Source organism: Galendromus occidentalis, unplaced genomic scaffold, assembly GCF_000255335.2.
Source record: "Galendromus occidentalis unplaced genomic scaffold, Mocc_1.1 scf7180000077448, whole genome shotgun sequence".
Lineage (NCBI taxonomy): Eukaryota > Metazoa > Arthropoda > Arachnida > Mesostigmata > Phytoseiidae > Galendromus > Galendromus occidentalis.
The window spans coordinates 332,055-344,772 of NW_003805436.1; the positions used below are offsets into that span (position 1 = coordinate 332,055).

The following is a 12,718-nucleotide window of genomic DNA, read 5'->3' on the forward strand; positions in this document are numbered from 1 at the left end:
ATTCTGATGCCTTGAATTGTTGATTCGTTTGCTGGGACGGAGTATATCTATTGAAATATCTGGTCCCCAAACCGACAGATTCCAAAAAGCGCAATCGGAACACTTCTGTGCACGCTGAAAAGGACAGATCGTATTTCCCTAGGAAAGGGGTAAATTCAGAGAATCAAATTCATGACGAGAGGATATTGGCGGACGCATAGGAAGACAAAAATCCCTGTCTTTTTAATAAAATTAGTATGAGCTTTATTACTTTTCATTTAGAATAAAATAATAATATAAATGGTAATAATGATAATAATAATTATGATTGGATGTACCCAAGCATTACATATGTTTGTAGTGTGTCCGTCGTCGACTGCTTCCGCAAAAGTTCCTGTCCTGTTCTGTATTTTGTCATGTTCCGGATATCTTCCCGAATCGGAATCCTGCTCGGACTGTTCTCGTGAGGCTCTGGGTCACGTGGTGAGTATCCGAACGCTGTGGATTTTCTCCTGACTTTTCGAAACAAAGTTTCCGATCGCGGCTCTGCTTTAGAGAAATTCGTTGTGATCTCTGTTCGTGGCAACGTTTGTGTGGGTGTGATTTTTGTTCCTTGTGATTCTTTACAGCTTCAAAAACACAATTCGCCACTTCCTCACTGCTATTTATATTTATATATATTTATAAGTCGATCGTGTTCACAAAGAAGAGGCTCATCGCCGATCCTCTCCATTCGTCTGTCTGCTTATGCTTACGCATCGAAAATCCAACAATCATCTAACAACGTTTCGATCAATCGAACGGGACCTCGATCGCCCTCGGACCATGCAGAGTCGATATGGCCATCCAGAAATCCCCGCCGGGACCCTCGCAGAAGCTTTTTTATGCGAAAATAACTTTGCTTACTCTGCGTCCGTCAGTCTTCCTGACATTGAACTCGACCACTGGTTCGAGCTCTCAGCTGGTTTCGGAACAACGCACCGACTGCAGGTCTGTCATTCGATCTTAAATTAGTACGTCGCTTTTTGGCCGGGCCGTGGCAGAGGACGTCCGGCTGAGAAGACGCCCACGAACACGTTCCACGTCAGCCCAATCAATATTGCTCTGTGCCCTAAAAATATTGAGGTGGTGTTGCTCCGTTGGGTTTTTGTGTCGTGGGCGCAGTCTGAATGGGTTGCTGTTGTTGTTGCGGCTGCTGCTGCTGAGGTTGCTGCTGCTGTTGTTGCTGTTGCTGCTGCTGCTGTTGTTGCTGGTATTGCCTTAAAGCTCCGCAGACATCTTGCGACGTCGCCATCTTTTCAAAGAACGGGATGAGGTCCCGAAGTTCTGTGTCGGTCATGTCATCGAACCACGAAACGACGGGCATCTGCAAATCGTCAAATGAAATGATACTTCGAAATCTGATGAATCTGCGAGCTCAGGCAGCTATATTATAATTTCAGGAAGGTTTCGTCAAAGAGAAGCTCGACCAGGAGTTTCAGAAATTTCGAAGTTAGCCGGGCAAGAATGACAATATGAGTTGCGAGCTAGATGACTCCATATCAATGGTGACAGACTCGCGGACGCCCTCGAGACCTCTCGGAGACGAGCTTCGTGGTTGGGACCGGCTCAATACTTACAGCGTTATCAGGATGGAACATGTAACTCGCCGGTGAGTTGTCAATGATCACAACTCGATGAACGTCGCGGCCCAGGCGATTCAGATCTTTGACGTAGTTACCGCGGTAGAAGGCGCACGACTCACGGAACAAACGTCCCCTGAAAGTTCAAAATTCTCCAGGTCACTTCCCGGAAATCGCTCAAGCCGTTCCGGATCACCCGAGGCGAATAAACGATCTCTCCGTACAGAATCTTCCGAGCCAGTTCCAGGTCAACCAATAATGAATGGAGCGAATCAGTTGGAGAGAAACCTCACAAATCAGTCTTCCAAATGAGTTTCTGATAGACATGGGGTGAGTGATGCTGCGACTCCTTGTGCTCCGAATGCTCACTCCTCACGGAACATCTTGAGCTACCGAACAAGCTGGTTCTAGCCTGGCTTCGGGAGAGATCAAACAACTTCCAGCGAAAGCAATAACTTGGTCGACGCACGCGAGCGAAAATCCCCATGGTCTTCCACAATGATGGAGACGATCAGACCGCAGGCCGAATCAAACGATACAACTTACTTATTCGGGGGGAATTTTTAATTGATCAGAGTATAAGGAGGGGTACCGTTACCGTACAAGAAGCATCCCGACAGTCAATGCGGTCGGACGACCTCGGAAGCAAGGAGCACCTCTCCTCCTATATATCATATGTATATCCAGAGCGTCGGACGGTAATCTCCATCTCACCTGAAGACTCCCCATTTGTCCAAAAGATCAGCGACGGGATCCGCGTACTTTGAGAGCGAGGCAGTAAACAGAACACATTCGTATAACGAGCCTACTTTCTCGAGGAATTCGTCAACATATGGACGTTTCAAGACGTACACCTTTAAAGACGAGAAAAGTTATCAATATCTCCAAGACGACTGAGAACGACAAGATCTGAGCTCGGGATGAAAGGCATATGCATGGGGGAACATGAGTACGGGCCAGATGCTCACCTGATGTACGGATCCTTCAATTTCAACAGGTACAACAAAGTCAGGATTGCTCACTGGCTTGAACGACGAATGCACTAACGTTTCGTCGAGGTCAATCACTAAACATATTTTGCCCTGGTCCGCTGGTCGAGGCGTCGACAGTAGACTCAGCTGGAAATAAGAAAAAGATTAAAGCATTGTCGAGTCTGTCCGAGGAATCGACGGAAAATTCAGCAAGATTCTTCCGTTCTCTAAAGGTCGCTCGTCGCCCGACGGGGACTCCTGACAGCTCGCAGCAATAAATTCTCACTCAAGACTCCGAGAATGAGATGCGAAGCAGGGACTTGCGGAATCCATATCCATCCTCCGGCACGATCCTCCATTGAGTTGGATACGAATTCGGGAGGAAAGTGTCTTGAGTTGAGCTGTCACCGACCCGGACACTCAGGTGATGCCCATGCTCTTTCGACAGGTCTGCCACGCATGGATACCTCGAGTACCGAAGTCGGTACTCTTCGTGCCCGAAGTGCGGCTAAATGAGACAGCGAATCGACCAGTGGTGACTTCCATCCAAGCTTCCACAGAGGTCTTTTCTTATCATTCTACAAGGCCATCGACGCTCGATTGACGAATTGATGGACCTCATGACTTAAGCAAGGGATGTCGCTCTAGGGCAGGACTACGATTCAACTTTGCTCCTGATGGCTTTCTGGCGTTTAGAAGCGAATCCGGAAAAGTACCCGGTTCTCGGTGTAGGCCGTGATGGCTAGCCAAGAGGTTGACGACACCCTCAACAATTCATTAGGGCAAGCGACTGGTTGCGCCTCCTGAAACGGATCAGAAATGCTCCCAAACTCTCTCCGTGATACAGAAAGCAACCGCAACGTCTCCTGCTCGCATGGCTCGGATACATCACGGAGCCCCTCCAACTCCCATGCCTCCCCGATCGGGCAAGGTAATCGATGTGTCACATGATTCGCACCATAGAACGCATCAATCGAGATCTACATATGCTAAACCCCCCGAAGTCCAAAAAGAGGAGGGACATAGGCTCCTCGAGCCAAGAAATAGCCCCACTGATCACTTATTTCGGTCGTGATGCCACCGGCGCTCGAGAAAGGAATACATAGAACTCGGCGGATGACGAGATTGAGGATTCTAGTGATTTCCGATTCTCTGTGCACCGATTTCTATCCCTCCGGAGCTCTGATGGACTCCCGTGTCTTTACTCTGAGTTTCGTCTTTACCTTGTTTGATCCATCCGCTTGTCCACTGTTCCCGCCGACGTGATTGTGCTGTTGGGCGTCATGCGCACCCTGGTCTATTTGATCGCTGTTTGTGTGTCGGCCAAGGCCGCCGTGCGGTCTCCGTCGCCAACAACATAACAGACTGTGGAGCAGGCCGCGCTTACGGGGTTTTGGGGCTGTAAGAAAACAGATATGAGGTTAGTGAGTGCGCTAGAGAATGCAGAAATCCCTCCTGTTTTTTTTGAAGGAATCAGATGAATGGAGCAGATGAACTCGATCAAGTCTGTCGACCCGGTTATATAATCGGAGCTTCTAAGCGAATCTCCGAGCTGGATATCCGAAACTCTTAAGTGAATCATCCTTTGGCAGATGAGAGATGCAGAAGAATTAGGTATGATCTCTGTCAGCTTATATCGCCCATCCCGTCGGAGTCAATCGCTCGAGAGTGGAAGATTCCGAATGTATCGGTCAGTAGAGCCATCGAGAAGCTGAATTTCTCCCGCGGGAGCAAAATTTCCAGCAGCCTGAAGCCACCAACCAGACTCCGCTCGGAGCCGGTGCGAGGTGGTCTGGAATCTCACTTTTCAACAATTATATCGTCAGCTCGAGGATGCCTCGAAAGCTTCTGTTCGGCTCGGTGACTCTCATTGACACCCTATGATCGTTCGGGCCGTGTAACCAAACACACACACGCAAGGTTCCGTGTAAACAAATCTGGCGTCTTCACTCCGAGCAGATAGATCAAAACGATCATGAGCGTGGCAATAAGCCTTAGCCTCGCATGCCTCGGTGATGGACCAACCCGATATTGCTCCGGATTCCCACGTTCCGTGAACATTTCAGAAAGACTCACTGTCAGAGAAATCTCGACCGAACTTTCAGAAGCGTGATCTCTGACTCATTTCAGGAACGAAGTGATCGAGTGAGCTTGCTCGGCAACGGGGAGCATTCCTCCCACGGAATTCCTGTTGACTGGAAACTTCGAATGACCAGGGGAGCTCGCGACGATTTGCCCAAGACTACGTGGATCACCCGTCTTTGATACCAAATAATGGGCTGATCTGAGGAGAATGGCGAAGAATCGGTTCCCGATCATTTCAATCGCGACTCGTGATCGTTCGTATCATGCATCAGGAAATTATGGTATGAGTCACACCCTGATTCCGATAGCATGATCATTCTGACCGCAAATCACGTCAAACTTCGCTGCTTGCATGCTTCGAGATGGGAAGCGGGGATTCCACGAGATTGTGGAACAGGAGTTTCACGCATTTAGAGTGTCAAAGTAATTAACGAGACAGCTTAAGCGTTTGTCTATGGCGCCGTTCATCTTCCTCTTCATCAACAGCGCTTCTCGCTGATCCAACATTCTCGACTGACCGTCGAGGAGCTCGTCGGAAACGGTCATCTATCACAGCTACGCGGCGTTCGCCTCAGATATCCTCGCTTCTGGATTTCATGCCAATTCCCGATACGACTCAAGAGTCGTTCGATTTGCTTCGAGATATCCGCTCGGAAAGTTACAAAGAGCTCAGAAAAACGTTCGATTCATAGAGAGAACTCGATGGCAGGGCGAGGATGTTCCCAGATTAGGAATTCGTCGATTAATCTCGAGGACAAGCAGGAACGTTCCATTCCAGGCGGCGTCACCATTGCTGCGGACGAAGTCAGAACAAACAATTCATCTTTCCCTGGAGCTTCGGCGGCAGCATAGAGAAAAGGGAGCAAACCAAGGTCATTCCGAAGCCTGCAGCATTCCGTCATCAGAAAGACCTCGCATGTCGACTATTCTCCCAACCAGCGGGTCTTTCACACTCACTCGCGATACAGCTCTCTCACTCGCTAGTCGCTTCGCACAACTGTACCGATATGCCGCAGTCCGCAGCAAAGTTTTCGCCGTCTGATCGAGGCGGAATGACTTCGAGAAATTGCTTCCACCGCAAGAAGGCAACATCAATAGCATCGAGTCCAGTCCGGAGGACTTACATAAACGCGACGGGCTCTTCACGCACAGCATCATCTCAATTCCACGTGGGCTCGTGGAACCGAAACAATGAATTTGTCTAAAAAGGAAAATCGCGAATGGAATCCCCAAGATGCTACAACGCCAAAGTCACGGTGGAACGTTAGAGTAGCGTGATTTTCATACGCGATTATTCGCGCGGAGAAGGGATATTCAATCATCCGACACTGAATGAGAAGCATCACGAAGGATAAGGGATGTACGCTATCGTGGAATAGTTATCTTCCGAGACTAGAGGTCACAAATATTGCACTTCTGGGAATTGTTGACAATTGAAGTGCATCGAAATCAGCAGCGGTGTCATCGGTGGGAGGCTGCCACAAAGAGCACCGTCTCAGCCCTCCAGGATTTGTGTATCGATTTTCATGGGCCTGAATGACTCATCCCGTTTCTCGTCAGGAGTAAAGGAGCGCTGCAGCGGCGTCACGAAAAAAATTGAACACGCCGAAAAAGTCTCAGCGTCAGCGAGAGGAAACACGACCATTAATCGCGTGTGGAGCGAGCACCGCTCCGAGACTCCCATTCAGTCTGAAGGCGATTGGCTACTTACTCGCTCTGACTACTGATCTGTTTACAAGCTCACCCGTCTGGAATGCCACTGATTGGCTAGAATTGACTGAAGGCTTATATCATTGCTATTCACTCCCTCCAGGGGCTGGAGTGACGGTCAGTCAGCCCCACGGTTCACGACACGGCACGTTGCTCTGGACGTCAGCCGAAATACCGGGCGGAATATTTGTCTGGTGACCGAGCAAGCTGTTCATTACCCCGCCCGTCAGACGTGAAAATCGAATTGATTGGTTATCGGCCGAGAAGTATAATAACATAATTGAGGGTGGACATTTCTCCCCGAGGGGATACCAGCTGGACTGTCCTAGGCCGCGTATGCGGCGAGACTAAATCGAGTGAATCCGAACGAGAATTTTACTCCGTTCTTTAAACCAGCAAATCCAGCTGGGTCACCTCGCCGTAGACCGGCACGCCCACCCTCTTCTTCTGCGCGCTCCCGTAAGAATGGAGCATTGCGGCTCCATGAATTCATGAATGGCCCTCGAATCCATATTCGCTAGTCTGGAGCTTTGGAATATTTCAGGCTGCTCCGAATCACCAACAAATCGTCAACTTCCCATGAGATAGTTGGAAATGCGTTCCGATTGTCAAAGAACGCATGATCGGATGACTTAGACGCATGGGAAGCGGAAACTGATTTCGTAGGAGATAGGAGCCCCCGGCTGCCATTGAACACTCTCCGAATCCTGCACGGAACCGCTGGATATCCAGAAAAATGGTCCATTTTACGCGCGAGCCGTGACTTTCCTCCTATCACTCCACCACCAAGTAGCTTTGGTCTGCCGATTCGACGCAGACAGAACCGTTTTGGATGGCTGTGTGGGCATATCACCGAACTCTGAAGAGCCAAGTGTCTTGGAAAGATCGGTTCGTGTCCACCGCAAGCCGATATCAAGAACATCCGGGAGGCGTAGAGAATTTCTACGGCGAACCAGGTCCCCGGAATTTTCTCTCGAGGAATTCTTCCTCGGCGGCTCGATCTTCTCCAGCACAAGGCAGGCAGGTCCGGGCTCATATATGTAGAAGAAGCTTGGAGCGGACTGAGAATGGGAAAGCCAGCTCACGGCTTCGTGATTTTCAAACAATTTAGACGAATGAAGCATCTAGAAACGATACCGATTGAGAATCTTTGACGATGGGGACAGAGAACATTAGGAAGGAGAGGCTCAGCGGGTCACTCGCAATGCGTCACGATTAGGAGAAAAATTGGAGACTCGTGCAGTGAAGCCGACGCAGATTACCCAATCAATAGGTTCCAAAGTCTGACAAATACGCGGCGATTCGACGTTGTGCCAATCGACGGAAATAAATACCCTCGATTTCCCTGAATGAGAACTTCGAGGGATGGATCGAGGATTGGAATAATCTCGACGACTTCGTCCATATGTAACCTATCATTCGGGCTCCTCCCTGGATCCAATTCCCGGTATTCTGCAGTCCCAATAAGTTTCCCTGACAGGGCGGCCCTGACAGTCCGAAAAACTCCTATGATGAAAATGGATTGCCAGGTGCGGAAAAAATCAATAGGCGGAATTAACGGAAACGAACAGCGTCCTTCGTTATTCCACGTTTTGCGGAGCATCAATCGACCGAACGAGAAGTCCGCAAGGGAGGAAGGCTTGGAAGGGTATAGAAAACGCCCCGCGATCACGGAGAGGATTAGGTTATGACTTAGATGGATAATTGTCCGCTGTTCTCGGATGCCTCCAATGCTCTTGGTGGATCCTTCTACACCGTGGTTCCACGGCGAAATTCAGTGACTATGGAAGCTTTGAGGGGATACGAGATTTCGAGTCGGAGATCTAAGGGGCACGAGGCACGATATAACAGGGAAGAATCGGAAGTTCCGTTCACGAAATCTCATTTGAACGGGTGAGCTCGATCCGAATCTCCGAGCACGGAACAAACCTCAACGGAAAACACTTTTTCGACTATACAATGGATGAAAGCGCTCAGAGCAACATCATTTGATGCTCCAGGGCCAGAAAACTTGCCTCCCAAAGTTTATATCGATCCCGAAGACTTCGATCCCCTATCATCACCGGCACCCCGATCAGGTCGAGTGAAAGATTAGCGCAGCTTCTTCGAGACATCCCGCATCGCATAATCGATCCGTGCTTATCTGAGTGAGGCGCGATAAGAAAAAGGAAGTGACGGAGTGAAAAGTCCATCTTGGCTCTATCGACAGCGCGCCAACGAAGCTTCAAATAGCAGAGGATGCTCCATGATGGCTGGACTGTCTCCATTTGTTTCCTTCTTTTGACGCTGCTCTCTCAATTTGAAGATGTCTTGCCCCACGAATGACTCACGACCGTGAGAATGACAGCACGAACGCTGGTTGATCAACTGAATTATTCATCCGGTCTCGAGTATCGAATCAATGATTGTTATTATCCACCACAGTAACCTCGAAAACGTTTCATCGTAACCGCTAGACTCTCCGGTCGAATGTCGCCCTCGCTTTGGCGGTTAGGATATGCTACACTCATGGGCGTCTCCTCAGGCGGGGATTCCCCGAGAGATAAAAAGTTTTCCCGTCGTTTGCACGATTGAAAATCATCTGATCTCCCTGGCGATCGATTCGCCAAGTGGATTCGACTCGTTTACCTCAGCAGTGTAGGAGGTCGACCACAGACCGACCGCTGGAGAGCTTGATTCCTGCTACCGGAAAAGGAACACGTCACCCGTCACACATTTCCTTCGACCAGACGAACGGGAGAACTGGATTGACAGTCGGACCGTAGGCAGGGCGAAACGCGTACATTGGCGCGCTCGATCGATAAGAATACTGCGCAGCCGATATTCAAAATGATTTTCGCGGCGAGCATCATGTCGAATCCCTCAGGGAAACCCACAGCGTCCACGTGAACCGTAGATGGGATTCTTGGACGCCCTGACTTTGGAATGACCAATGCGTCAAAGATTGTATATGCTGTTCGCACAACTACAATGAGAAGCGACCGGAGGGCGGGACGAGGAAGAAGATGTAGCAGCGTGTAGCCTGCCGAGCCGCGTCTCTATGACCTCGCTCGCAAATCTGTGCCGGCCGAGAGTCACGCCGTACGATGCTTGGTTTGCAACATAGTCCACGCGAGAAAGCAAGCAGCCGAATAGCCGACTCACCAAAGGGCCGACCGGGTGGTCAAAATGTCTTATCGGGAGGGAACGACCAATTTCCACGTAGAGTTACAGCTTTCACGTGGAGCAACCTCCACTGCAGACAGAGATTTGGTACCTGCCATACTCGAAGATGAGGTCCGGACTTCAACCCGCAATTCCGCGCTCTGAATATTTCGCGGAGCGCTCCCCGCGATAGGAGACGTACTATCAGGACGAATTGATTCCTGAAGCTTGAGAGGATGACTTCACGAGTCGGATTTCTCAGGAAGTCGCTGAGGGTCTTTTTCGGAAAGAGCGGGTCTATTGTCACGAGGATAAGACCCCTCCTGAGAGAGTGTACGGAAAGTCGACTTCCGGGATCTCATGCGGGTCGTTGCAGCCCGAACAGATGTCCCGAGCCTCCGAAAACTTGCGCGAAACGAGCCGAGGCACGTCATCACCGGTGTCGAGAAGTTGCATTTCTCACAGGTATCCCTCTGATCTGGGGGCGATTTAGGAGCCGGGGAAAACTGCGAAGATGCAGAGCACGTGACGCGCGAGGTCTGAGCCTGCCCGTCATTATCACCCCATCTCATCATCCGGGTAATCTCTGATCACAGGGTCGGCGTGATCACCCTCTTCTCTCATGTCCGTGTTTTCATTGGCTTCAGAACACTGTTTTCCCATCATGGTGAGCTCGTTCGACAACGTTGACCTCGGTATGGGGACTCCTGTGCTTCTCTAATCGCTTGCCAGGCGGAGACTCACAAGCAATGGTATCGGTCCCTTACAGCCGGACGTTGGAATCAGTCGCGTTGCACAACACGCTTTTATTGCTCATCACTTGGTCACTAAACCAAAATAGAGAGGGAGGGAGTGGCACGGATGACGAAGAGCATGGTCGAGAAACGTACAGAAATTCATGTTCGCTTACCTTTCGTGGCGACCGTCGGCGGTGGGAACGTACTCAGGGCCTCCTCGTCCCTTTGCACCTGGGTTATCACTGCGCTGGGGTCCATTGGAACTGATCAATGAAATCTTTTCCGCCCCCCTGCGACGAAACTTCGATGGAGTTGACACTGTTGCCGACAGCCTGACCGCTGCCCGCCTGCCTACCCAAATCGTAAGGCTATGGCCAGCTTACCACCGCCGACACATACTGCTCGAATTGTTCGTGGTCAAGTCGTGTTTAACAGTCGTTCCATTCCGACTTGGCCGAGAGCTAGCTGCGTGTCCTCTTTTCGTTCGTGATCTCGCGTTCGTGTACGCAGCCCGAAAACTCGCGATCTCCTGGTTACTGGTAAGGTTGTTTGCTCGTCTGTTTGTCTGCTGATGTTGCCTGCCCTCGAAGGATTTCTGGTGGTGATGGTGGTTGTTCTATCACCCCAAGTAGACATTCGATGGGGCCTCAGTCCGAGCGGTCAGCTCATGACTTTAGCAGCTACACTCGTCGACGACAGCCGCGATGATTTCCCCGAAACCGCGATTCCTGCGTTTTATTTCAACACACAGTTTCAAGATCCACCTCTCGAAGTGCAGCACGACGAAAATCAACCACAACAGCAACACACACACACACTAAACGTAAATAACACCACACAAATTCACTATACGTTCGTTCGGGCAAGGGCGCATCGATATCAACGAACAGTGGATCTTGTTCTCCTCGGCTGACGCGCCAGATTCGAAAACAGCTGAGATAAGCAGGGGCTCTCACCAAGATGACGGCATGGGATAACTCAAGTATTATTCGGCTAGCAGGCGGGCTCGGGACCGGCACAGGTGGGAAATTCATAGCCTCACGCATCCGGAGAAGCTTCTTGGATTGGATAGGATCGACGCGGAATCCGAACGCGAATTTCTCACGCACCTCTGAGGGAATCCGAGTAGTTCTTCGATGCGCCAGTGCTCTGAGCATGGGGAAGACTCGCTCATTCCATGAGGATCATTCAGATCTTCTCATTTTGGATTGGAGTCCCTTATCCAGTGTGATTTCGACAATCAGTTGTGCGCAATGTGTCAATCGTTGAATAACTCACAAATGTGAATATTAATCAGTCAGCTCTCATGCGGTCTAGGAATTCGAATCTCTTTGCTTCTCGTGCGTTCGAAGAGAGGCTAAATGAGCATAATATATCTTGGATGATCGGCGACAGTCTTGTTGTGAGAATCACCGAAAGTAATTTCGACTACTGATATACTAGTTCAGCGCCATAAAAGCACGCAGCGGAGCGACACAACCTCGAGTCGGTGACCAACTTACATTTACGAGCCACTCGCAGCATCGATGAGTGGGAAGGTCATCCTCAGCAAACATCCTGAGGGGAAAAGTCCGTATTCGGGAGGAGACAGCGATATAGAATATAGACCGTGAACTACTCCTCTTCTTTCTGGTAAGAACAATTCATGAGCCTCGCGACCAAAATATTTGAGTCAATGCGTTTTGTTGAGAGCAGACTGACACTCGGTCGGGTTCGATCAGAGGTTTTCTATTCGACCAAGTCGGAGCGGTCCTCAAACTTGCGATGATCAGCAAATGCTTTACGGAGTCTTTGCGAACGCCCCATGTAACCTACAATATATTTGTGCTGAGCGAGATTTCTCGCTGGATTTTCGCTCGATAACGAGGGAGCATAAACAATTTCTGTCGGCGAAGTGTGTCCCGTGACGAGAGAAGCCGCCAGTGCTGCAATGAAGTTGGAATAAAATTAACTCTGCTGACTAGAAAATCTGTCCCGGACTCCCAACCTCCGCACCTTCCAATGTATGACGCTACCCTGAGTCTATTCATATCGTTTCGCAGTCGTACGAGCTCTGGGCTCACGGCGTGCTTTGTGATGGCCCGCTAAAATTTGATGATTAATTGGATGATGAGTGGGGGCTTAAAGTAGCAGCAAGAACAAAAGCAATGTTCCTGCCAGGGATCGAACCTGGGACCTTCCGCGTGTTAGGCGGATGTGATAACCACTACACCACAAGAACCGTAGAAACACAGCGTTGCCGATCAGTCCATGTCCAAAGCTCTCTCTCTCTCTTTCGACGCCTTTCCCAGTAAAAAAAACCACAGTGAAGCAGGACCTCGGACTTATGTCCATAATGCTGGAACGGACATTAAGGTGGGAGTAGTTTTCATGGACCGTTTACCATTCAAGAGCCGGGAGTGTCTGCCTCGACGGGATTTCATACGGAACGGAAAATGGAAGCAGGCGAATGAGGTCCGCATTTCCGCTG

At 50.0% G+C, this 12,718-nt stretch overlaps 1 protein-coding gene and 1 non-coding gene across 2 annotated transcripts; both read right to left on the reverse strand.

The window, feature by feature from the left end:
* Window positions 1-219: 219 nt before the first annotated feature.
* Window positions 220-10,988, reverse strand: hzg (CTD small phosphatase herzog). The gene is made up of 7 exons (XM_018639630.1): window positions 10,648-10,988; window positions 10,422-10,538; window positions 3,796-3,971; window positions 2,570-2,719; window positions 2,316-2,455; window positions 1,599-1,737; window positions 220-1,345 (listed from the first exon to the last, which is right to left on the reverse strand). Exons 2-7 carry the CDS (start codon window positions 10,504-10,506, stop codon window positions 1,091-1,093), a joined length of 945 nt encoding a protein of 314 aa, XP_018495146.1. The 5' UTR covers window positions 10,507-10,538; window positions 10,648-10,988; the 3' UTR covers window positions 220-1,090.
* A 1,408-nt stretch (window positions 10,989-12,396) lies between these two features.
* Window positions 12,397-12,469, reverse strand: TRNAV-AAC (transfer RNA valine (anticodon AAC)). The gene has a single exon. It is a non-coding gene; the product is annotated as a tRNA-Val (tRNA).
* Between the last annotated feature and the right edge of the window lie 249 nt (window positions 12,470-12,718).